Below are 25,045 nucleotides of genomic sequence, written 5' to 3'. Positions count from 1 at the left end.
CGTGGAACTTTAATAAGCTTCATAAACACTACTTTGATATTTGCGCTTTTTGCCACGAGCCCTATTCTTCGCGTGATTTTAAAATAGTGTTGGTTATCTGTGATTGTGCTAGTTCTCAACGCTATTCTGACAGAACTTTCTTTGTCATTTTCATTGGAATCATACTCGAAGTTTGCTTATGGAACTAGTCTTTAGGACATATTATATTTTCATAGACTACTGAGTTTCAAGTGATAACTGTGTGCTAAACCCCGAATACTAGCAGGCAGATTAGAACCGTTTATATAATTTACTGCAAAGAGTAAACAAAAGCATTTCAACTTCAAAACTATTACATAAAACAAAGTCCCACTAAAGCACGTGTCTTATGTATATTACGTCACGTGTTTAGCGATCAGTTGTAATAATAGTATCCTCACCGTTTGTCTATTATTTCAAAGGTTATATATATATGTATGTATGTATACATTTTACCATTATCTGGAATGTAACCTTATTCTTGCTTAGATCCTTCCCTGGTAGGTTAGCGGCAAGTTCTGGATTTGCAATGCTAAAATCCGCGGTTCAATTTCTCGTGGTAGTCGGTGGACAGACAGCTCGAGCTTTCCACAACACCACCAACTCAGTGGGATCAACGAGCTAAGAAGTTTAAAGTCAACCTAAATTTTTCCAGCCAGTGACAACATCCAAAAAACATCTCCAATATTAATAACTGAGTATGATACATTATTCTATTTATAGATATATCTAATGTACATATCCTTGAATAACTAAGTACGATACACTATTCTATTTACAAATATATCTAATGTACATATCCTTGAATAACTAAGTACGATACAGTATTCTATTTACGGATATATCTAATGTACATATCCTTGAATAACTAAGTATGACACACTTTTCTAGTTAGAAATATATATAATTTATATGCGCTTGAATATTTGAGACCTTAGGTCTACATCAATCGGAAAGGTGTGAACACCTGAGTCCAACACCGTAATAATATCTCAAACCGACTAATATATGACAGAGCTGTGAACTAAAAACTGTATACCTAAAATACTCAGAGCCGTTCTATGAACCGCTATACCGCGACTAAAAAACTTGAAGCCGCAGTATGAACCGCTATTTAGCGACTAAAAATAAAAACTCAGAGCCATTCTAAGAACCGCTGTATCGCGGTTAAAAATAAAGAAGAGTCAATCACACACACATATTACACTAGTCAGTCTACAGATTCTATTGGTCATTTTGTGAACTATAATAGTCGATATGTAGGTTACTGGCCAGTCTACGTGTTATGTTGGCCAGTTTGTAGGTTGCACTGGTCAGTATGCGTATTGTGTTGGTAAGTCCGTGAGCTACTCAAGTCAGTCAACAAGTCACATTGACTATTCTGTGAGTTAGGCCAGTCAGTCTGAATAGCAGCTACAGGTTGTTGTTTTGAATTAAGCACAAAGCTGCACATTGGGCTATCTGTGCTCTGCCCACCACGGGTATCAAAACCCGGTTTTTAGCGTTGTAAGTCCGCAGACATACCGCTGAGCCACTGGAGGGGGGGGGGGCACAGCTATAGGTAGTTCGAAACGAAAGAATTTCTGTCTCTCTTTACTGTGTTCGATAAATCAGCAATTTGTTTTCATTGTTTGTTGATTGTCGAAATACGGACTTGCATGAAAGAGAACAAATCATTCAACAAGAAATATAAGTTTCTCTCTTAACTGCTCTGATTGGCCACAACTAAAAGTTTTCTACGCACGTTTTAAAGTAATATATTTCCCGGATGCAGTACAAGTCTTTCAATGTAGTATCTTCGAGAAATGTATGTTCCGGATGCCACTAAAATATGTTACTCTACGTTCTTTTTTACGTTTTTAGCTCATTAGATCAGGTCTACACCAGGTTACTTATGAAAAGAAATGCCGTATATCATCCATTTTTATTTGGTACGCTCTTAATCTGGCCACAAATATATATTTATATGTACATGCAGTTAATGTGTGTGCGTACATACACGTATAATGTGTTGTTGTTTATTTACTATGAATCATTTTATCTGCCAGTTGTTTTAAGTCGAGATGTCTATATAGCACTGTAATCAGAAGAGCGTCGAATAAATTGAAAACGTGCACATTTCAAACATGTGGGATTTATGTAGAAATACACGTGCATTTACAGTCTTGGTTTATGAATTTTTAACGTCGTGGTCACATGCAGCACGTGCGCGGAATGAACATGTGGGTCGTGTATATATGTATATGTATATAACGTAATGTATATATAGGAAAGTTATAGATTGTTCAAAATCCGACAGGAAAACGTTGGGAATAAATAAAAACACTGAAGTTAAGAAATGTAAATCATATATTTATATATATATATATTATAATCAGGTAGATTAGGGCAAAACATGTAATATTAGCACAGACATCAACGACACTGAAACAAACATATGTTTATAGATCTTGTGCCAGTGATACTCAACCTGTCTTAAACTGGCAACAGTTCAGAAGTAATTATATTTCACAGAGTTCAGAAGCAAACAAAACATTACAAACATTACAAAACCGTCCGAGTAATTATTATTTTTTGAGTGGTGAACATGGCCAGTTTATCCTAGTAATTATTACTATTTGAACGTTGAACGTAACCAGTTTATCCAGATAATTATTATTCTTTGAACGGTGAGCATAGCCAGTTTATCTTAGTAATTATTACTATTTGAACGGTGAACAGGATATTATTTTTTCCCCTTTCTTTCGATGATCCCAGGAATACTAGTTTAAGCGTGTTTATTTTTTTTAATTTCGCGCAAAGCTACACGAGGGCTATCTGCGCTAGCCGTCTGTAGATTTCATACTCAGGGAAGACATCTAGTCATCACCACCCACCGTCAACTCTTGGGTTACTGTTTTACCAACTAATAGTGGGATTGACCGTTAAATTCTAACGTCCCTGCGGCTGAAAGGGCTAGCATATTTAGTGTAACGGGGATTCGAACCCGTGACCCTCGGATTACGACTCGAACGCCTTAACCCACCTGGCCATGCTGGGCCACACTAGTTTAATAAACACTAACTTAGAATGTATAGGATACACATGGTAATGCATTTCCCGTATATATAGGATATAAATAATAATACATTTGCCATATATAGGCTACACATGATAATACATTTTCCCAACCAGACAAAACTGTTATCCTTGTCTTTGGATTCCAAAAGTATGGAAAAACATAATTATTCGCTGTCACGATCAACCAAAATATTATACATGGATTCTAACACAACATAAGATTATACATGGGTTCTAACACAGTATAGTATTATACATGGATTTTAATACGACATGGTATTATACACGGATTCTAACACGACACTATTGTACATGGATTTTATCACGACATAGTATTACACATGTATTATAAAACAACATAGTATTTTACATGGATTCTAACACAACATGTACAAGTATATCCCAACACAGTAACTTCCTCTGCTTATTCGAAAAACAAGCATGAAACTTATCTTATCACAATGGGACAGAAAAAAAATGTCTATATGGATTGAAACAGGCGTTACTACGAATACAATGCATTGTTATCAGTAGAGATACGCGTTATTTCTAATACGATGCATTGTTATCAGTAGAGATATGCGTTATTTCTAATACGATGCATTGTTATCAATAGAGATACGCGTTATTTCTAATACGATGCATTGTTATCAGTAGAGATACGCGTTATTTCTAATACGATGCATTGTTATCAGTAGAGATACGCGTTATTTCTAATACGATGCGTTGTTTTCATAAGAATAATTCATGATGCTATGAAAACACGTAGGTTGAGAAAGTCAATTTGTTCATCAGGAGCGAACTCATGAGAACGTATCTACAGTAATACCTATCTCTTATTAATGTTTATTTAGTTACTTTAGACATGGCTTGGTACAATATTAATATTGTAATCTTAAGAATAATAAATTGAACTGTCCAAGTAAATCTGTTTCTTTTTTTTTTCCCCACATAGGTTCACTTTTGTTTATTTGTTTTATCACAAAAAGATTTTCATGGAATCCAATCTTCAGAATTTGCTGTTGTTAATTCAGCGCAAAACAACACAATAGACTATCTGCGCTGCATCCACAGCTAGAAAACAAACCCCGTGATTTAGCTTTGTAAGTTCGCAAAGTTACCGCTGACCCCACCGGAGGACACGTTACAGGGGCTCCTAATTACAAGAACAGGATTTCTTGCCCTCAAATACACCGTCCAGTCTCACCACTAACACATACATTGACAAAACGAAAAAAGCCCTGGCTATCGGCTTGTGTCTTGGACGTTATGCATATTAGAAATGTATCAAATAACCAAAACTTATATAAATAGGCCCATTCACATTTCAACGAATAATTAACAACAACAAGCATCAGGTGACTCATATGAGTGCGTATATCGGTAACTTTTAAGTACTGGATTTGCGCTTTTTGTACCAGCATATAATTAAAAAGCAAAAAAACAACAAAAAATAGATGTATTTGTATAATATATAAGTAAGAATAATGGACGATTAGCAATTATTTACGCCATTTGCTTTATCCTATTTATGGAAGAACAATCGCTCGAACTTGTCGTTTTATCTCGCCAGCATTTACTTACCTGTACCATTTAACTTCTCACAGAAACTTTCTTTCAGCTGTGATATAATCGTTTGGTTATTTCTTTTACCAAGCACGTGATCCTTTCGAACGAGACTTAAATTACATACCTGTCAATCATGACGTCACTCCACAAGGTTGACAACCCTGAATTACCTCTCGGGGGACAATCTTATATCATCGGCTTCTTCTCTTTGCCCTACAATGATATTCGCTAAGTTTCGAAGGAATTTTATGGTTTGTGTTGAACACATGCGAGAGTAAATGACGTTAGTTGTCAATTCAGTTAAACCTAACAAGGAAAATAACCAAGTTGTGAGTTGAAATGACAAGCCGCTAAAAATCTCTTGTCAGTAAAATGCTTCAGTTTTGTAGTTGTCTTATGAAACCTTTCAAAAATATTAAGAACTCGTTTGCGTATACAAGAACCCAAAACTAGGTAAAAGAAACAGTTTTTTTGTTTGTTTTTTTCGTAAAATTTTGAAAGATAAGAATTCTCAGTTCGTCATGTTCTTTGAGTTTGTCTGTCTTCCTTTTCTTTTATGTTTTGTGCACGTAGTCGAAGGAAGTGTATAGTTGCAATCGATATCCTTTAGTAAGCACAAGGATCGGAAGCGATATGTGGATATGTGGGAGTGGGCGTGAACGAAAGTAGAATATAATTAACACTGGCTATTTCAACCTATTTTGATGCAACGAAGACCGAGATATGATGAAGTTTGGGGAAGGTAGAAAATCGGAAGGGAAACTAACGTAAAAACGTACGTAACGTTTTCTTATTTAATCATTTCAATTTTTTACCTTCAGTTACAAACTTTGTTTTAGAATGTTTATCATCCGCTTATAGAAGGTAATTATTTTGAAAGTAAAAGTAAATGAGAATTAAGAAAGTTGTAAAACGTATCGAAATGTATGAGAAACGAGCACTACCTCCTCTATAGGAGACGAAAGACACAGCCACCTCCTCTATAGGAGACGAAAGACACAGCCACCTCCTCTATAGGAGACGAAAGACATAGCCACTTCCTCTATAGAAGATGAAAGACATAGCCACCTCCTCTATAGAAGATGAAAAACACAGCCACCTCCTCTATAGGAGACGAAAGACATAGCCACCTCCTCTATAGAAGATGAAAGACATAGCCACCTCCTCTATAGGAGATGAAAGACATAGCCACCTCCTCTATAGGAGATGAAAGACACAGCCACCTCCTCTATAGAAGACGAAAGACATAACCACTTCCTCTATAGGAGATGAAAGACACAGCCACCTCCTTTATAGGAGACGAAAGACATAGCCACCTCCTCTAGCCACCTCCTCTATAGGAGATGAAAGACATAGCCACCTCCTCTATAGGAGATGAAAGACACAGCCACCTCCTCTATAGGAGATGAAAGACACAGCCACCTCCTCTATAGAAGATGAAAGACATAACCATTTCCTCTATAGGAGATGAAAGACACAGCCACCTCCTCTATAGGAGATGAATGACATAGCCACCTCCTCTATAGGAGATGAAAGACACAGCCACCTCCTCTATAGAAGACGAAAGACATAACCACTTCCTCTATAGGAGATGAAAGACACAGCCACCTCCTCTATAGGAGACGAAAGACATAGCCACCTCCTCTATAGGAGACGAAAGACATAGCCACCTCCTCTATAGGAGATGAAAGACACAGCCACCTCCTCTATAGAAGATGAAAGACATAACCACTTCCTCTATAGGAGATGAAAGACACAGCCACCTCCTCTATAGGAGATGAAAGACATAGCCACCTCTTGTTTTGACACCCATGCCAGTTTTAAGCGTTATAAGCCATGACAATTGCAGCTAAGCCACTGGTGGTGTGTGTGTATACATATATATAAAAAACATTACAAAGAGACTCAAAAATCGATTTTTTTATCTGCCCTTGGTGTGGTTAAAACTCCTAACTGATATATACATTTTATATCAATCTCAGTTTCATACTCATTGGAACATCAACAAAAACCTCAACTATACTATAGGAAAAAAAATATTACCAGGAAAATAATTAATGCTTAACTATCATTATGAAATAAAAACAATGTTACATAAACAACAAGACGGGTTATTTAGCGTTAATTAACACATGTAGCAGTTAATAATTGTTTAGTTCTTGACCTCTGAAATTTCAGTCAAGTGGAGACAAGAAGATAGAAGTTACTAAGAGCCCCCAGGCCTTGTTCTTGATACCAAATTAGGTGCTATTAAGTCAGAATTAATAGCAATATATATAATATGCGGGTAGGCTGTACAACAGTTACCGTGAATACGTCCAACACATTAAATCAAAGTCCAAACAAAGACTCCAATATTATCTGAGGGTCTTTTAGCTACACGTTCATCTTATGAGGTTATTTCGGTCATGAGTTTGATTTAACAGTACCAATGGCGAGTGAAATGGAAGGACATTTAAACATTTCTAAACGATGAAACTTTGGAAATAATGATGTTATGACGATGCTTTTCACTGTATATACCCTGAAGCATTCAACAGACCGGCGCACGACACCCCATTTATTACCACTAAAGTCTCATAAAATTTGGCGGTTCGCTTGACAGACAAGCAAGATGGCGGTGAAACGTCTCGACTTCAGCGTGGTGCGTAACTTTTAGCCGTCGTATTCCAGTCTAATTTAATATTTTATTGTAACACACACACAATTCGACTTTGACAACATTATCTAAATCCTGTTTGTTTGTTTTTTACAGCAGACTTTGATTTAACCGTTTTATTGTTTCCACCGTAAAAGTTAATTTTCGCCGTTAATAATGGTTGATACATATACAGGCACACGTTGATGGATACAAGTTTATTTTATAACCTCATTATTGAAACTTGTTAATTACTTACCCTCACGTATTGCACCATAAACAGACTTTTCGAAATAAGATGAAAGGAAGCTTGATTGTAATGCTAAACCTAAAATGTCAAATATATCATTTTATTCGCATTCATATAGTCTTACGATATCCTGGTAATAGGCTAAAAGATAAGTTTGTATTATAATTTCTGAAACGTGTTGTTTATAATACAAAGTGTAAAACAAAGTATCAAAAATGTAATAGAACACCTGCCATCAAATTATTTCTCATTAAGCTCACTGAGTTAAAAGTTAACATTGATCATTATTTTCTATAAAAAGAAAATCTTCGGATAGTTTATTTTGTTGTTAAGCCCAAAGCTAGCACAGTGGACGATCTGTACTCAGTCCACCTCAGGTATCGAAACCCGGCTTTTAATGTTATAAGTCCTCTTCTCTTCCGCTGAGCTGCCGGGAAACGTTTTCGCAAACACGTTATGATTCAAGCTAAAGCCTAAAACTTTAAATATATATATCACATAAATGTGTTAATAAAGTGACAATATAGTATATCTTAATTGTGTTAATAAAGTGACAATATAGTATATCTTAATTGTGTTAATAAAGTGACAATATAGTATATCTTAATTGCGAAAAGAAAGCTAGAGTAAAATTTAAAAAACTAAATCCTTTCAAATTCGGTTTTATCTCCAATTATCATATTAATCCGATGTGTAAAAATATCACAGATAGCTGTACAGATATCTGTGAACATCGTACTTGGAACAGGAGCGTTAATAAGGTATACGTATTACAATCAGTAGCCTTCGCTATATTTCAGCGATACAGGGTGCTATTTCTCTATCCAGGGTGCCTTCAATAAGCTGAGAAATCAGCAGAGAGGTCGCTGGTGTTAAACACGCCATCCATCAAAGGCCTAGCGGCAAACAGGATTGGCCGTGTAGGAAAGCTGGAAACTGATCAACCACTCTCGGATCATTTTCGTCAAGTCTGTGGCGAATGGGAACCACGCTATCTCGTGCACGAATTTAGTTCGGATCGAGCATTTGTTCCTCGCATGCACGGCACCGTCTCTTGTGGTCTGCTCTTGTTCATTTAATGCCATCGCAGTAGATCGTTGGACGTCCTATCGTTCTACAAATTGTTCAAAGACCAAACTGACTGAAGGTTTATACTACAAAGAGACTTTGTTGTTCAGAAGCACGCTTCGAAGAAGAAAAAGGCAAAGATAGATTACTGGGGATCCGATGAGCCCCGGCTCGGGCAGAGCGACCCGCAGTTCCGGACCATGGCCAGTACAATTATTGGGGTAAGTAGGCATCGTTATTTGGTGTTCCAAACAGCCAATTTCCCATACAATAAATAGTCAATAATGTACTCAGTTTTAGTGTTATAAACAGTCAAGGTAGTGTACAAATTAGTAGAGTTATAGCATGCAAAACTGTTTATATGTCTACGTTGATGAGATTTCTTCTTTTTTTATTCTCATAAAAGAAAATTTAAAACTTAAATAGTGGGTTTTCTGAGAAGAAGCCTACGTAGCATTTTGATGCCATAGGTTAGAGGTTACTGTTTATAGTGTGACAATCACTTTTCACGTAATTATTAGCGGTTGTGACTCAACCTAGCCACACACTGAATAGTCACATGGTTTGTTTAAAAAATTAGAATATGATTTGGTCTGGTTTGTTTGAAATTTCGCGCAAAGCTACACGAGGGCTATCTGCGCTAGCCGTCCCTAATTTAGCAGTGTAAGACTAGAGGGAAGGCAGCTAGTCATCACCACCCACTGTCAACTCTTAGGCTACTCTTTTACCAACGAATAGTGAGATTGACCGTAACATTATAACGCCCTTACGGCTGAAAGGGCGAGCATGTTTGGCGTGACGGGGATTCGAATCCACGACCTTCATATTACGAGCTCTAACCACCTGGCCATGCCGAATAATTAGGATATGAAGCATTTCCTGTAGAAACTTCACTCTCACTAGCATTCGCCTATGTGATCTCGGGCATTATAAGGTGCTTATAGCTTATGTTTACAACTGTGGAAAGTGCAGTAAAAATACATGTACGTGTGCTGGTGGATCATGGCAGCTTATAAAAATGTCTTGTAACAGCTTGTAATCTTGCTAAGCTTATCTCGAATGGTTTAGATCTCAAATGACTATAAGTTAACCAGTATGGTTTGTCTGTACTTGGAAGTCGTCTCTGTAAGTACTATATAGCATGGCCTTAACAGCTAACGAGCCAGAAACTGTGAATCGGAGGTTACAAGGTTTAGGTCTCGTTGGTACAAACATACGATCTAGTTTAGAGACAGGCAAAATAAGCTCAAGAGTTGAAGGTATGTTGGTGAAATTACTGCTTTTTTTCTTCTAATCTATTTGTTTAAAATTATAGTTGGCTCTGTGGGTCTGTAAAAAATATAAGGAAAACAATATATGTTGTTTGACAATGTATAACCTAAAGGCACTCGTATTTAATAGGAATTATGTTTAGCTGTCGTTTACATAAAGACAGTATTTAAACAACATATACAAATGGGTATCGTACAGAGTAAGCACAGTCATTTTGAAATGGCTATTTTCATTATTATAAAGAACCTAATTATAAGAATAACTATGATAATATAGTAAGAAATCAATAGATACACTTGTTTCTCTTATAAGCAAACCTCGACAAGAGAATAGTACAAACTTAAATAAACAATTTTCCGCTTAGTGAGAAGGCGAACTCGGAACTTTGATGAACAAACCCACTGATGCACTTAGCTTGTTTGTATTCTATTACTTACAAAAATATAATATCTTAAAATGGAATCGAATTCGTCCGAATGCAAAACGTACAGAAATATATAATAATAAAAAAGTCTGTTTGTATCTGTATGGTAACCAGAGACCTGAAACTTTTCATGTATGGTAAGAGGGTCCTGAAGGTCTGCAGCTGGATATTATTGTGTTAGATTTGGCTCAAGCGTTTTTTACCCGACAGCACTTAAGCTCCATAATTCTACTTCCTGAAGGTCTATAGAAAAGTTTATTTTTATTTTTTTTTTCTAATTCTCTCTCATTGAATAAACAACATATGAAGGTTTTGTTCCGAATATTACTTAAATAAAATAAAATGGTAAACTGAAGGAAAAAATATATGTTTCACCAAAAATAAACAAGATTCAGTATGACATGGGGCCAAACACTTCTTAGCCACTCAAGTGCAACACGGAAGGAAACAAAAGCATCCAGACCCTCCAGAACGCATGGAAGAGACCCTCAGAATACTAGAAAAGGTTTAAGTATGTAAAATTCGGGAAATTACATCAAATAGTTCCGTTTCCCAGTTGACTCAGCTTTGTCATGAACATCAACAAGGCACAGGATAAATCACCAACGTTTGCAGGTCTCAAACTGCAAAGTTCATGCTTTTCTCAAGGCCAACTTTATGTTGTTTGCTTAAGGGTTGGTTATAATACGAATCTTTTATTCTTGGCACCAGAAGAAAAACAACCAATATGGTATATCCTGGGTACTTTGTACAATGAAATTTAAAGTTGGACAAGTTCAGACGTTAGGCTTAGCAAATATTACATAGTTTTGATTTCGTGAAACCTACTTAAAATGTTCAGTATTGTTTTTGTTACAAGAGGTGAAAAAATGTGGTTTCGAATAGAAGTTCTCGTTAACCTACTTATATTAATTCTTGTATAGTGAGTGAAACAGTATAAACTTTAATTTTTTTGGGTTCGAACTGAGGCATTCATAAGTTACTGGTGTGAATTAAGCTGATGCATGTACATAGGACGGTTTTACAATAAAAACAAACAACCAATTTTCTACTGTCAATTGCGTAATGTTAAGGCCCGATAAAAATAAAGCCGAGCCAGATTCCTTTAAGAAACTTTGAGTTTAATGACATGCAAGTCGTATTATCACAAATATATCCCCTTTTTTGACATAATTATATACAATCTTTCGCTTTTTATATTTTTACGCTAGAGTTTTCTATTGTCAGACCAATCATTTAATATTATAATAAAAGCCTTTCCTCATATTTAGGTAGCTTTAAACCTGCGTACTGGCAGTATTCCAATGTTATAAACGCAAGTTAGGTTTGCCGAAGAAACAACAAACGGACAAATGGTTTATGAATCTTGTCAAATACAACTGAAACGAGGAATGCTTTTGATTGTGGAGTTTAGCAACTCAGCTATGAATGAAACTGATTGCATTAAATGCTTTTTCTGAAGAAATTAAGAGTGAGATAGAGAGAGAGAAGAAACTATGATACTGTTTAAGAGAGGAGGAGATTCTTTAAGGAAATCAGTTTCTAGCTCATTGGTTAGTAAGGACGGAATACTAACCAAGTCATGAACTGAAACATACTGATTGTTGAGTTAGCTAAAGCATCGCAGGTTCGAATATCGTTTTTTCACAGTTCTCACTTCTTAGGCCTGGTATGGCCAGATGGGTTAAGGCGTGCGACTCGTTATCTGAGAGTCGCGGGTTCGCATCCCCTTTGCACCAAACATGCTCGCCCGTTCAGCCGTAGAGGCGTTATAATGTGACGGTCACTCCCACTATTCGTTGGTAAAACAGTAACCCAAGAGTTGGCGGTGGGTGGTGATGACTAGATATCTTTCCTCTTGTCTTACACTGCTAAATTATGGGCGGTTAGCGCAGATAGCCCTCGTGAAGCTTTGCGCAAAATTCAAAAACAAACAAACAAACAAACAGACTCACCTCTTAATAAAAAGTAATTAAATTCATACAATAACTGGCTTCCAGTTTAGGTTATAAACTCCTTTCTTTTGTGTGTGTTTTAATAATTTACGGCAACCAACTGGTGCTCTAACATATCATAGCATAGTGCATATCACATGCACTATTCGTTGCATGAAAAACTAATGTTAAAGTTAACCCCGATTGTAAAATATAATCAAAAATAGGTCAACATATCTATATGTAGAGGCAAGCAGTCCTTGAATTTTAAGAATACATACGCATCAAGGGTAACTCTATAAATACTATATTAAATTACGTTTTGTGTTTGTAAATTTGTTTGTTTGTCCCAGAATTACACCCCTCCCCACAGTTTTGGAGTTAGCAGAACCTTACTTGGCAAACGGCTTCGGGAGAGAGGTCTTATTTATATGATGTATCTCTATAAAAGGCGCTTGAAATGCAACTACACATGATGGGGAGGGGGGTTGTAGTATGCTTTAGGGGTCAGTGACTCTGCAGATGGCATTGGGTGTGCTAGCAGGACCAAAGGAGACACACCATGATTGGGTGTCGCAACTCGACTTATTTTCAAGCACGGACAACCTCTACCCCTTTGGGGTAACTATAGGAGTAAGGAGGATAATAAAGGAGCTTGATTTATAGGGTTTCTGCGAGTCATGAGGGGGAATTCGAGTCCTTCAACAGAGCGCGGATATATCATGCCACTATAATAAAATAAATGCACCTTACAATGGTACCCTCACTAATAGTCTAGAAACCTGGAGTTCCCAGTGGCTCAGAGGTAATTCACTGAGTTATAACACTAAAAATCGGATTTCGATATCTACGGAGGGCTGATCACAGATAGCCCTTTCAATTATCTCATTGATCAGTTGATAATTAAATTAAAAACAAAATTTGTTCATAAAACAAACATAAAGACCAGACCAAGACAAACTTTACCAGTGGCTGAGATCATATTTGGCACAGAAAGAATCAGTCCACCGCAGTTGTACACACAACTCCATTCTAATTTGGGTTCGTAATGGACAAGTGGTTAGGGAGCTCAACTCGTTATCTGAGGGTCGCAGGTTCGAAACTCCGTCATACCAAACATGCTCGCCCTTTCAGCCGTGGGGACTTTATAATGTAACGATCAATCCCACTATTCGTTGGTAAAAGAGTAGCCCAAGAATTGACGGCTGATAGTGAAGACTAGCTGGTTTCCCTCTAGTCTTACACTGCTAAATTAGGGACAGCTAGCGCAGATAACCCTCGCGTGGTTTTGCGCGAAATTCAGAAAAAACAAACAAACTTGTATTTTAGCAAAGTATCATTGTCGTAACTTCCCTTCATGACCATAATTTTGTAAAGAAATGGAGAAAAATTAATATTTATTTCAACAACTGTGATGGTGTTTCTTTCCATTTCTGAAAGATGACGCCATTTTTTGTTGTTGTTGGACATAACGATTAAGCGACCACAGCACATCGTCAATGGAAACCCTTTTTACATTGCTGATGTCGAAAAACAAAACCTGACAATGAAGTTACGCCAGAATTGCATAATTTATTCTTTTTACTTTTGCTTCCTCAAAATTAGCAATACCTCTGAGAGTTTCCAATGCTAAATATCAGGTTTTGATACCCGCGGTTGGTCAAAATACAGATGGGTCATTACGTAGTATTGCGCTTTAAAATAAACAGATATTATTATTTCTTGTTTACGGCAGGTGGCGTCGCTAAGCACAAGTTCATGAGGACCGTGCCCCGATTATAGTTAACAGTGCCCCTAATGCCCAGTGGGTATCTCAAAAATCAGAAGAGATAATGTATTGAAATGCTAAATATTTCCGCGCCTATGATCTCAAGCCCCGAATATTTTAATCATTTAGCGACGCCTCTCGTCTACGGTATTTTTGTGCGTCCTGCAAGGTTAAATTCGTTCTGCTTTTGTAAATAGCCATAATTCCAGTGCAAATAGAATGTTCAATAATTATTTTACAAACTGTTGATTTGTCGTTTTGACAGAAATGTCAAGTTTAAAAAAAAATGACAAGGAACATATAACAGGGTGTCTGTCAATTTGCTTCCCTGTAGTAGACGCGGGGAGGATAGGGACTAGAGATACTCGCTATGATAAGAACTAACACTCTTGTATCTCGTGTTGCTAAATCACTTCAGTATTATAGACAGCGTCAGTTAGGGGCTGCAGTGCATTGTTGAATATCTCTTATCTGTAACATTTTTTCAAGGTGTTATACTGTACAGAAAGACCAATAGAAGTGGAAGAATTGCCTCTGGAACCTAATGTTACAAAGCTTCTGTAACAATACATACCTGAAAGCACATGCGTGAAAAACTCATACGTAAATACGCATGCGTACGCACTTCATATCAAAGGATGTAATTATACTTTTGATAGACATTTTGTACAAGAGCATTTTATTATTAGAGATTGCGAAAATTTTCAAAAAGTCCTACCGTTTAGTCGTATAATAACATTCTATATTTATTTATTGATAGCATTAAGTGTAGTATAATTTATCTCTGATTTGGTTTGTTTTGAATTTCGCACAAAACCACACGAAGGCTATTTGCACTAGTTCCTAATTTAGCAGTATAAGAGTAGAACGAAGGTAGCTAGTCATCACCACCACCACCTTGGGCTACTTTTTTACCAACGAATAGTGAATTAGATAGCCACATTATAACACCCTCACGGCTGAAAGGGCAAGCATATTTGATGTGATGGTGATTCGAACCCGAGACCCTCAGATTACGAATCGAGTGCCTTATCCACCTGACCATGCCGTGACATTTATATCTGATTAAACTAAAGTAAAAGTGAACACAAGTTACAGTATTAATTCATCTTTGTTGAATGTGGAATCACAGAATGTACTTAATAAAGGCTTAACTAATGTTAGGCCTAAGACAAGTGGATCTATATATTTCTTTGGCTGAAATTATAATTCTTTTGTATAATTCTTAAAATTCTGTATTTAAAAAAACGGTTTAAACAGTCTCTCTTAGTATTTGTATATATATATATATATTATGCCACGTAAATTTCCATTTAATGAAATTGTTCCGTAACAGAAATCGCCGATAAAAAAGCTTGCTACAAATGTTAAACTAAAAAAAAATATTTATCTGCTGCAGCGTCCAAAACTTTCGATATTAGGTGTCTGTGAGGTAGTTTGTAAGCTTCATTGCCTTCCCCTTTCATATCACGTTAGGGGGATATACGTTCATCCGCACGAGACAAGTCGAGCGACTTAGGACAACTGGAGGCGCTTTGAAGTGATCAGCCCCAAGGTGGTGAATATTTTAAATAATTCTGCACGTCAAAACAGTTTTCACCGTGACCTCTAGCGGCATTAAGTCAAGTCTTACTCTTCAAACTGAGTATTGGATTTGAATAAAGTTTTAAGTTAAATATTAGAACAACATTAACAAAGTAGGGTGAATTATTTTCTATCAAAAAACGATTTTATGCAACAGATATTAGGTGCACACGAAGGCTAATAAATGGTTCTTCCCCAACAAAATTAAAAAGTATACCTTTTTTCTTTCTTTTTGTTTTTTGCCCGGCGTGACCAGGTATATTCAACTGTTCGACTCGTAATCTGAGGGTTGCAAGTTCTAATTCCCGTCGCACCAAACATGCTTACCTTTTCAGTCGTGGGGGCGTTATAATATGACGGTCAACCCCACTATTCGTTAGTAAAAGAGTAGCCCAAGAGTTGGCGGTGGGTGGAGATGAAGGCTATCCCTGCCTTCTCTCTAGTCTTACACTGCTAAATTACGGACGTTTATCGTAGGTAGCCCTCGTGTAGCTTTGCACGAAATTCAAAAAACAAACTTTCTTTTTTTTTCAGTTTATACAGCATGAAAGTTGGCTTCAGTCGTTACTTCAAGCAATAATGCAAACGTTTTCGTAGATAAACACATATTTCTGAATATTAATGGAGTGTCTCACAGAGATTGACCATCTATATGAATAAACATCAGTATCTGTGGGCACCTGTTCGTTATATCTTTGCGCACTTTTTTTTATCAATCAGCACCAAACACGACAAAGTAACACAGAGAGACATGAGGAAAGTAATGAGAGTGTATTAGACCCCCATATTATTTCATGGTCCCCCGCTAGTACAGCGGTAAGTCTACGGATTTACAACACTAAAATCAGGGGTTCGATTTCCCTCAGTGGGCTCAGCAGATAGCCCGATGTGGTTTTGCTATAAGAAGACACACACACACATAAAACATATTATTTCATATCTAATCTAGTAAAAAGTACCAAATCAACACAACTTTACAGAATGGTAAAAGTATGACACGGGGAAAATCATGAGGGTATGTGTGTGGCCCCTCTAACTTCATATCTAATTTTGGAAAAACAAAACAAAAAGAACTACCAATGTTGTACATCCCTCAGTATTACAATGAACTATGTAACCGTTATTGTTAGAATTCTTAGAAACCATAATGTTTTTATTTTCAATGTTGGCACATTTATGTGTTTCTATTACTCTCTTAATGTTTATTATGTTAAGAAAAAATAAAAGCACAATTTCCTGTCCTTTGTTTCAAACCAGATTTTATTTCACCCGGGTACTCTAGCTAATTACACATAAAACGTATTGCAAAAGTAAACTTTTTTTTTTTTTTAATTTTCATACTTAAATATTACATCACCGCTTGTGTGTCGTCTGCTAGTTTTGCCAATAGTGCGTTAGGCCTGACACCTCAGTGAAGGTATAAATATTATTTACAACAAAAACAAAGCTTTAAATCGAAGGCTTTTTTGTAATAAAGCCTAATTTGGAGTTTTTCATGAAACCCACTAAATTGTATTTAACTATTCTTACCATAAATACTAACGAAATCTACAAAATAATAATAGTTTTCAATTGTTTGGAGGTGCATGTAATAAATGATACTTGTCGAGTGACAACAATGCTAAGAATACCGAGAATCATAAGACAATTACAATACTGACAGGAACAAGAAACACAGGACAATAATACTGCCAAGGGCCCGGCATGGCCGAGCGCGTAAGGCGTGCGACTCGTAATCCGAGGGTCGCGGGTTCGCGCCCGCGTCGCGCTAAACATGCTCGCCCTCCCAGCCGTGGGGGTGTATAATGTGACGGTCAATCCCACTATTCGTTGGTAAAAGAGTAGCCCAAGAGTTGGCGGTGGGTGGTGATGACTAGCTGCCTTCCCTCTAGTCTTACACTGCTAAATTAGGGACGGCTAGCACAGATAGCCCTCGAGTAGCTTTGTGCGAAATTCCAAAACAAACAAACAAACAAACAAAATACTGCCAAGAGTGAAAATCATGAAGGTTGACAACAACTGAATGAAGATAAAAAAATAGAATGTCAACAACAAAACCAAGAACGGGAAATATAGAACAACATTATAACTGAAAGCCGATAAACTTAGGACGTAAGACAAACATAATATTCATATGTTTTCATCTTCTCTCAGATACATATCAAGACAGTTTTTCACATGAAAGATACCTGTGACGTCTGCTCGAGTTCATCTTCACTTTATTAGCTAAAAGTTCAGACAAGTGCACTTTGGGGCCTGGGCTAGAAAGTGAAAGATTAAACATGATGAAGTGTTTAATATTAAAGTTGTGATACTTGCAGGTATGCAGAACGTGGACTTTCGAAGTTGAAGCCATATTTATAATATGTGAGCACCTTATTTTATCTTTCTGGCAGCAAATAATGTTTATACATAGTGAGCATGTATTTGTAAACCATCACACGTGTACTGCGAGAAACTTCGTTTACAAGCACACTAAATCATCTGGTTTATCTTGTAGTTAAACACAAAGCTACACAATGAACTGTCTATTCTCCGCCCACAGAGAGTATCAATAGCGTAGATATTCCGCTGTGTCACTGTGGGGACAAGGGGCTTGCTTGTATGGTATGATCGGTGATCGAAGCAGCAGTCCCCCCAGGTGGAGATTTTGTTACTTATAGCCAGTTAAGGGTTAGAGCATACGGTACTTACCCTTTTCGTCGAACTATTAAAGGCAAAGAGAAAAACAGTTGTGTATGTTTTTTGGTGTTTGTGAGGTCTTTTCATAACAGGTAAGGTTGGGTGGGGACTAGTTTAACACGTTAGAGTTCTTGAAAATAATGGATAATTAATATGTTGATTGGTTCACGAAACGAACCTGCAGGTATTTGACAGTTACAATAAGATACAATGACGGCAAACTCTGGTTTCTTTTGAGGTTACTCGACGTCGTCACGCAAAAGAAGTTCTGTCAGAAAACCAATAAATAAGGTGTGTGGAAAGGCTGCGGCAGTTAGACCTAAAAGGTGCAGTCTCACAGCGATGTACCTGACCAGCCACGGCTAAGGCAACAGGGGATGAAGTAATCATTAATGACTAATAGCAATTATCATAAGCTGTGTGTAAAACAAGCACGCCATAAGCCTAACCCCAAATACAACTTAAATATCTGTACGTGCGCGTGTGAGTTACCGAGGTTTAGGGGTGTGGTCAAAGATCCACAGTCACTGTCAGAATTAGTAATATCATATCATCAATTATTATCAAAAATATATAAACGAATAAAGACAAAATTAGAAAACCATGACTTTTGGTCTTGATTCATCAAACATATTTGAAATAAACTTGAACAATGTTCGATAGCTTAGGTTCAAAAGAACGTTGTACAAGATTTGCGGAAATGTGTTAGGAGAAACATCTGTGAAGTAGAACTTTTTTATTATCTGCGTTATATACATAAAACAGTCGTTTGTAACATGTTCAGCAAGCGGAGGAAATTTGCTTCCTTTATTATTTACCGCGGGTTACTAACGCTACCTGTACATACACACACATACATATAACTATTCCAGGTATACGTACATGTGGTACAGGTGTAGAAAACTGTTCGTGTGAATAAAGATGAGCAGGCAAACATTATGGGTTACACACACATTCGGCCATATACGTACACGTATATACACAATAAATGTATGTGCTATTGTAAATACACTTCGACAGCATGTGTGTAACAAACGATTACGCTGAGATAAAAATGTTATTCTATCTGGTATGTGAGGTAATGTTCCTTTTTTTAAAAATTGTGCAGCTCTCATACACATGTAAAGAAGCATGCTATACCAATGTCATTGTAAGATAATAAATAATTAGTAGTTTGTTTGTTTGATTTGAATTTTGCGCAAAGCTACACGAGGGCTATCTGCTCTAGCCGTCCCTAATTTAATAGTGTAAGACTAGAAGGAAGGCCATCACCACTAGTTATCACCACCCACCGCCAACTCTTGGGTTACTCTTTTACCAACGAATAGTGGGATTAAACGTAACATTATAACGCCCCCACGACTAAAAGGGCGAGCAGGTTTGGTGTGACGGGGATTCGAACCAGCGACCCTCGGATAAAGAGTCGAGTGCCCTAACCACCTGGCCATGCCGGGCTGATAATTACTACAAGTGTGTTTTATTTTAAGGAATATATTACACATTTCAATAGAACATTTGTCTGTCTTTTTCGAGTGCACCATTTCTTTATGTTCATAAATCCTTGTCTGTCGATCTACTATTGTACATTTTGCAACTTTGGTAAGGTGCACGAGATTGACACTATAAAATACTTCAGTTGAACACTTTCTACGCTCAGTCATATTTAAAATAATTGATGCTCTTTTAGTGAAAAATTAGATTTAAAGTACCATAAAGCAACATTTTTTTAAAATATATTTTTAAACATAAACTCTATTTTTAGAAAAGTTTAACTGTTGTTTGTTGATGTGCGCGTAAAGCTGCTCATGAGCTATCTGCGTTAACCGTCCCTAACTTTTAAGTGATGCCAGGTTAAAAAAAATAAATAAGGCAACACTAACCTCCAACTATTGAGCTATTCTTTATCAACGAATATTGCGATTGGCCGTCACATTATAACGCCTGCACGGATAAATGGGCAGCCAAGTTAGATGATGGGATATATTCTACTGTAATTTTGATTTAATGCAAATATTATTGTTTTAATTTAGTTATTTTCTCATAACTTGATGATGACTCTAGATTTAGAAAGTTTATAAAAGTAGTCCAATTTCTTGAATGTTCGAGAATGATCGAGAAACTTTACTAAATATTTAGAATAAAGAATAGGTTATAAATATGAGAACCAGTGAAGTATTTAACCAATTTAAATATGTGAACCAGTGAAGCATTTAACCAATTTAAATATGTGAACCAGTGAAGCATTTAACCAATTTAAATATGAGAACCAGTGAAGTATTTAACCAATTTAAATATGAGAACCAGTGAAGCATTTAACCAATTTAAATGTGAGAACCAGTGAAGTATTTAACCAATTTAAATATGAGAACCAGGGAAGCATTTAACCAATTTAAATATGAGAACCAGTGAAGTATTTAACAAATTTAAATATGAGAACCAGTGAAGTATTTAACCAATTTTACTTCGTTCAGTGATCGTGAAGCCAGTGAAATGTCATCAGACCACTGTTATGTGTCAAATTACTTATTGGGTCAAATAGTCGTTAAGTTATATAAGTAAATTTATTAATACGTCAGTCGTAGTTCCACTATCAATTACCGTATTTTACGCCTTGTAAGAAGCACTTTTTTAAAACAAAATACCTTGAAAAATCCCATGCAAGAGGTTAGCTTAGGGTCCACTCAAACCAGCCTGTCATACAGATCGTAATATCATTACTTACCAATTACATGTATTTTCAATTGCATAAAACATTAAATTTAACTAATATTGTTGATGTACTGTGAAGAATATGATGTATTTGACTGTATTTACTCAGTTGGTTGATAAAAAGTCAAGGCTGTATCAAGGTGTTGGTTGCTGAGTCAAAATATTTTTTGTTAGAATTGTCTTTCCAATATTAGGGTGCGTCTTCCATGATGTAGCGTCTTACAAGGCGTAAAATACGATATATATATATATTTTTAAGTAAACCGTTATTTGTGAACTTAAGTCTACAACTGTGATAATAGCCTGTAGCAAACATTAAGGAAGGCATGAACTATTTGTCATTGATACATAGTTTGGATTTCACATTATTTCAATAAGCTGTTTAAAAGAACCAGCCTTACAACAGAACAATATTACAATAATATATTCATCTCATGACGACAGCCTAAACGGCCAAAGACGTCTAACGCGTTCGTTGCTGTTAACTTTATATCACTGCTTTAATTGTGTATACTTTCCTAATGTTTCAATATAATGTTTGTTCTGTATCAAGCTTACAGTGCATGTGACTAAAACTGTGACTAAAAGTTCAAAATCGAATTTACTCTGGGTATATCATATTTTACATAGACATTAAGCCTAACTTCTATTACTAACTCATGTAGAGGACGAAGGCTGACAAACAAACTCGAAGGGGTGCCGAGTTTCATTTCAATATCAAGCAATTATTCGTGACTTACGACGTTTTCGGGTTTCTATTGTTCGTTACTTGTAGACGCCACATGCGAACACGTGTTATTATACACGCCAAATAAAAGCATTTTAATGAAACTTTATTCGGTGCTTACGTAAACTTGTACTTAGTTTCTGATTCGAAAGAATATAAAGTTTTATAATACGGTGGCTACTTTAGAAATATCAGTTATCTAGGACTGACATTAAATTGTGACGTTCCACGAAGTGGTTGAGTATCCTGCCAAATTACCGACAAAACGTAATGTTCGTTCTCGGCCGACTTCCAGTTCTTGTAATAAAGATGGCGAGATATAATAGGGTTATTTTAATTGTCCTGTTATCTGTACGATCGTCGAAGTTTTTATTGTGCGGCTAAGAGCGACTCGTTTATGCTTTCTTTGATTAGTTTTGTAAGTTAATACGGTAGGATTAGCAAGGAAATCTAGGTTACCCTGGAACATTGTCAGATGGCTATTTTCAAAACTAGATTCTTCATTTCAAGCTGTTTCCTTTCTCAGAAAATGTCTGATCTCATCATAAATGATGTTTTAGAAACAAGTATAACACGTTACCTAATGCACCCTAACCGAGGTTCCTTGTTGCGGACCTGCTTCTATTTATGCACCTTTAGCTCTTAATTTGTATTCAGGGGTGCAATATGCACGTGCTTGTGTTTGTAATCAGAGGCGTATCCTGCACGTGCTTGTGGTAAAATCTGTTTATGTGTGTGTTCCAGGTTTCTGTTAGTGATATACGTGTTAAATATGTGCTTGTGGTAAGATTTGTGTATGCGAGTATTTTTGTGTTTTCTATTATGATGTGTTTTGTTTTTTTAATTTCGCGCAAAGCTACACGAGGGCTATCTGCGCTAGCCATCCATAATTTAGCAGTGTAAGACCAGAGGGAAGGTAGCTAGTCATCACCACCCACCGCCAACTCTTGGGCTACTCTTTTACCAACAAATAGTGGGATTGATCGAAACATTATAACGCCCCCACGGCTGAAAGGGCGAGTATGTTTGGCGCGACGGGGATGCGAATCCGCGACCCTCAGATTACGAGTCGCACGCCTTAACACGCTTGGCCATGCCGGGCCCTATTGTGATGTGATATGTTTATGTACGTGATTGTGGAAAGTTCTGTTTATGCGCGTTTCGTGGATTCTGTTTATGGTGTGATGAATGAGTGCATATTTTCTTGTTGGTTACAGGTTTGCTTATGATTGTTTATACATTACGTGTTCACACTTTTCATGTTTGAGATCTATCTCTCTGTATATATCATATAAGGACGTTTCATTTATATGCTACAGTAAAATTTATGCATTTTGCGATATATAAAAGACGAGGGATCCCGACTCGACTTCGGACTCCACGGTTCAGACCAGCAGATGGCGGTTTCGTCTTACACTATCGCCAACAAGGTCTCCATTATCTGTTGAAAAAAAGTAATACTATCTTTTATGAAGAGCACTTCACGCCTGATTTATCACAACACCATGGTCTCTTGTTACTTGTAGATAACTGTCTTCATGTCTGGGCTACACCATCTTCTAGTCGTCCTTAGTTCTGAGGAGTTTCAACACACAGAAATATTATACACGTACTTGAAGACGCAAATTGTAACGCAGTACTTTTCGAAAGGTATATTTTACAGAATTCTTGAAAGGTGTAACATAATATCATGCAGTATGGATAATTTATGTCGATTAATATTCAAGGTTTTTTTATTTTTTTAATCAAGTTGTGTTATTCAAAGTATCTTACCAGCATTGTTTGTCTCGTATTTAAAGTGTATACAAATGCAATAGGCCAATACAATTATAAATGAAGGTGTAGTATATGCAATTTAAGAGAGAAATGACACCACTAATAATGTAATGAGTGGATGGGACTAGTAATATTGCAAAGTACTAAAATATGGCACCAGTAATAATGTAGAGTGGATTGAAGTAGTAATTTTGCAAAGTGCTAAAATATGGCACAAGTAATAACGTAATGAGTGAATGGGACCAGTAATATTGCAAAAGGATAAAATATGGCACTAGTAATAATGTAATGAGTGGATGGGACTAGTAATATTGCACAGTGCTAAAATATAGCACCAGTAATAATGTAATGAGTGGATGGGACTAGTAATATTGCACAGTGCTAAAATATAGCACTAGTAATAATGTAAAAGGGGATAGGACTAGTAATATTGCAAAGTGCTAAAATATGGCACCAGTAATAATGTAAGAGGGTTGGGACTATTAATATTGGAAAGTGCTAAAATATGACACTAGTAATAATGTAAGGGGAGATGGCACTAGTAATATTGCAAAGTGCTAAAATATGGCACTAGTAATAAGGTAAGGGGATATGGGACTATTAATATTGAAAAGTGCTTAAATACGGCACTAGTAATAATGTAAAAAGTATGTGACTAGTAATATTGCAAAGTGCTAAAATATGGCACTAGTAATAATGTAAAAGTGGATGGGACTAGTAATATAGCAAAGTGCTAAAATATGGCACTAGTAATAATGTAAGGAGGATGGGACTAGTAATATTGCAAAATGCTAAAATATGGCACTAGTAATAATGTAAGGGGAGAAGCCACTAGTAATATTGCAAAGTGCTAAAATATGGAACTAGTGATAATGTAAGGGGTAAGGGACTAGTAATATTGCCAAATGATAAACTATGGTACTAGTAATAATGTAATGAGTGGATGGGACTAGTAATATTGCACAGTGCTAAAATATAGCACCAGTAATAATGTAATCAGTGGATGGGACTAGTAATATTGCACAGTGCTAAAATATAGCACTAGTAATAATGTAAAAGGGGATAGGACTAGTAATATTGCAAAGTGCTAAAATATGGCACCAGTAATAATGTAAGGGGGTTGGGACTATTAATATTGGAAAGTGCTAAAATATGACACTAGTAATAATGTAAGGGGAGATGGCACTAGTAATATTGCAAAGTGCTAAAATATGGCACTAGTAATAAGGTAAAGGGGTATGGGACTATTAATATTGAAAAGTGCTTAAATACGGCACTAGTAATAATGTAAAAAGTATGTGACTAGTAATATTGCAAAGTGCTAAAATATGGCACTAGTAATAATGTAAAAGTGGATGGGACTAGTAATATAGCAAAGTGCTAAAATATGGCACTAGTAATAATGTAAGGAGGATGGGACTAGTAATATTGCAAAATGCTAAAATATGCCACTAGTAATAATGTAAGGGGTAAGGGACTAGTAATATTGCCAAATGATAAAATATAGAACTAGTAATAATATAATGAGTGGATGAGACTAGTTATATTGCAAAGTGCTAAAATATG

At 36.4% G+C, this 25,045-nt stretch overlaps 2 protein-coding genes across 2 annotated transcripts in view; both read left to right on the top strand.

Annotated features, from left to right (window-relative positions):
• The first annotated feature begins 8,435 nt into the window (after positions 1 to 8,435).
• The window catches only part of LOC143228960 (uncharacterized), a 154,287-nt gene continuing 137,677 nt past the window's right edge, over positions 8,436 to 25,045 (top strand). The window contains exon 1 of the mRNA XM_076460489.1: positions 8,436 to 8,824. Within this exon, the coding sequence (XP_076316604.1) occupies positions 8,804 to 8,824 (21 nt within the window). The 5' untranslated portion in view covers positions 8,436 to 8,803. The remainder of the gene's footprint in view (positions 8,825 to 25,045) is intronic.
• LOC143228959 (transcription factor Sp9-like) overlaps positions 23,198 to 25,045 on the top strand; it is a 41,637-nt gene continuing 39,789 nt past the window's right edge. The window contains exon 1 of the mRNA XM_076460485.1: positions 23,198 to 23,353. The gene's annotated coding sequence lies outside the window, so the exon portion shown is untranslated. The remainder of the gene's footprint in view (positions 23,354 to 25,045) is intronic.

The sequence above is a fragment of the Tachypleus tridentatus genome, chromosome 10 (assembly GCF_004210375.1).
Source record: "Tachypleus tridentatus isolate NWPU-2018 chromosome 10, ASM421037v1, whole genome shotgun sequence".
Classification (NCBI taxonomy): domain Eukaryota; kingdom Metazoa; phylum Arthropoda; class Merostomata; order Xiphosura; family Limulidae; genus Tachypleus; species Tachypleus tridentatus.
The sequence above is the reverse complement of the archived record's forward strand: the minus strand, read 5'-3'. Positions and strand labels throughout refer to the sequence as shown.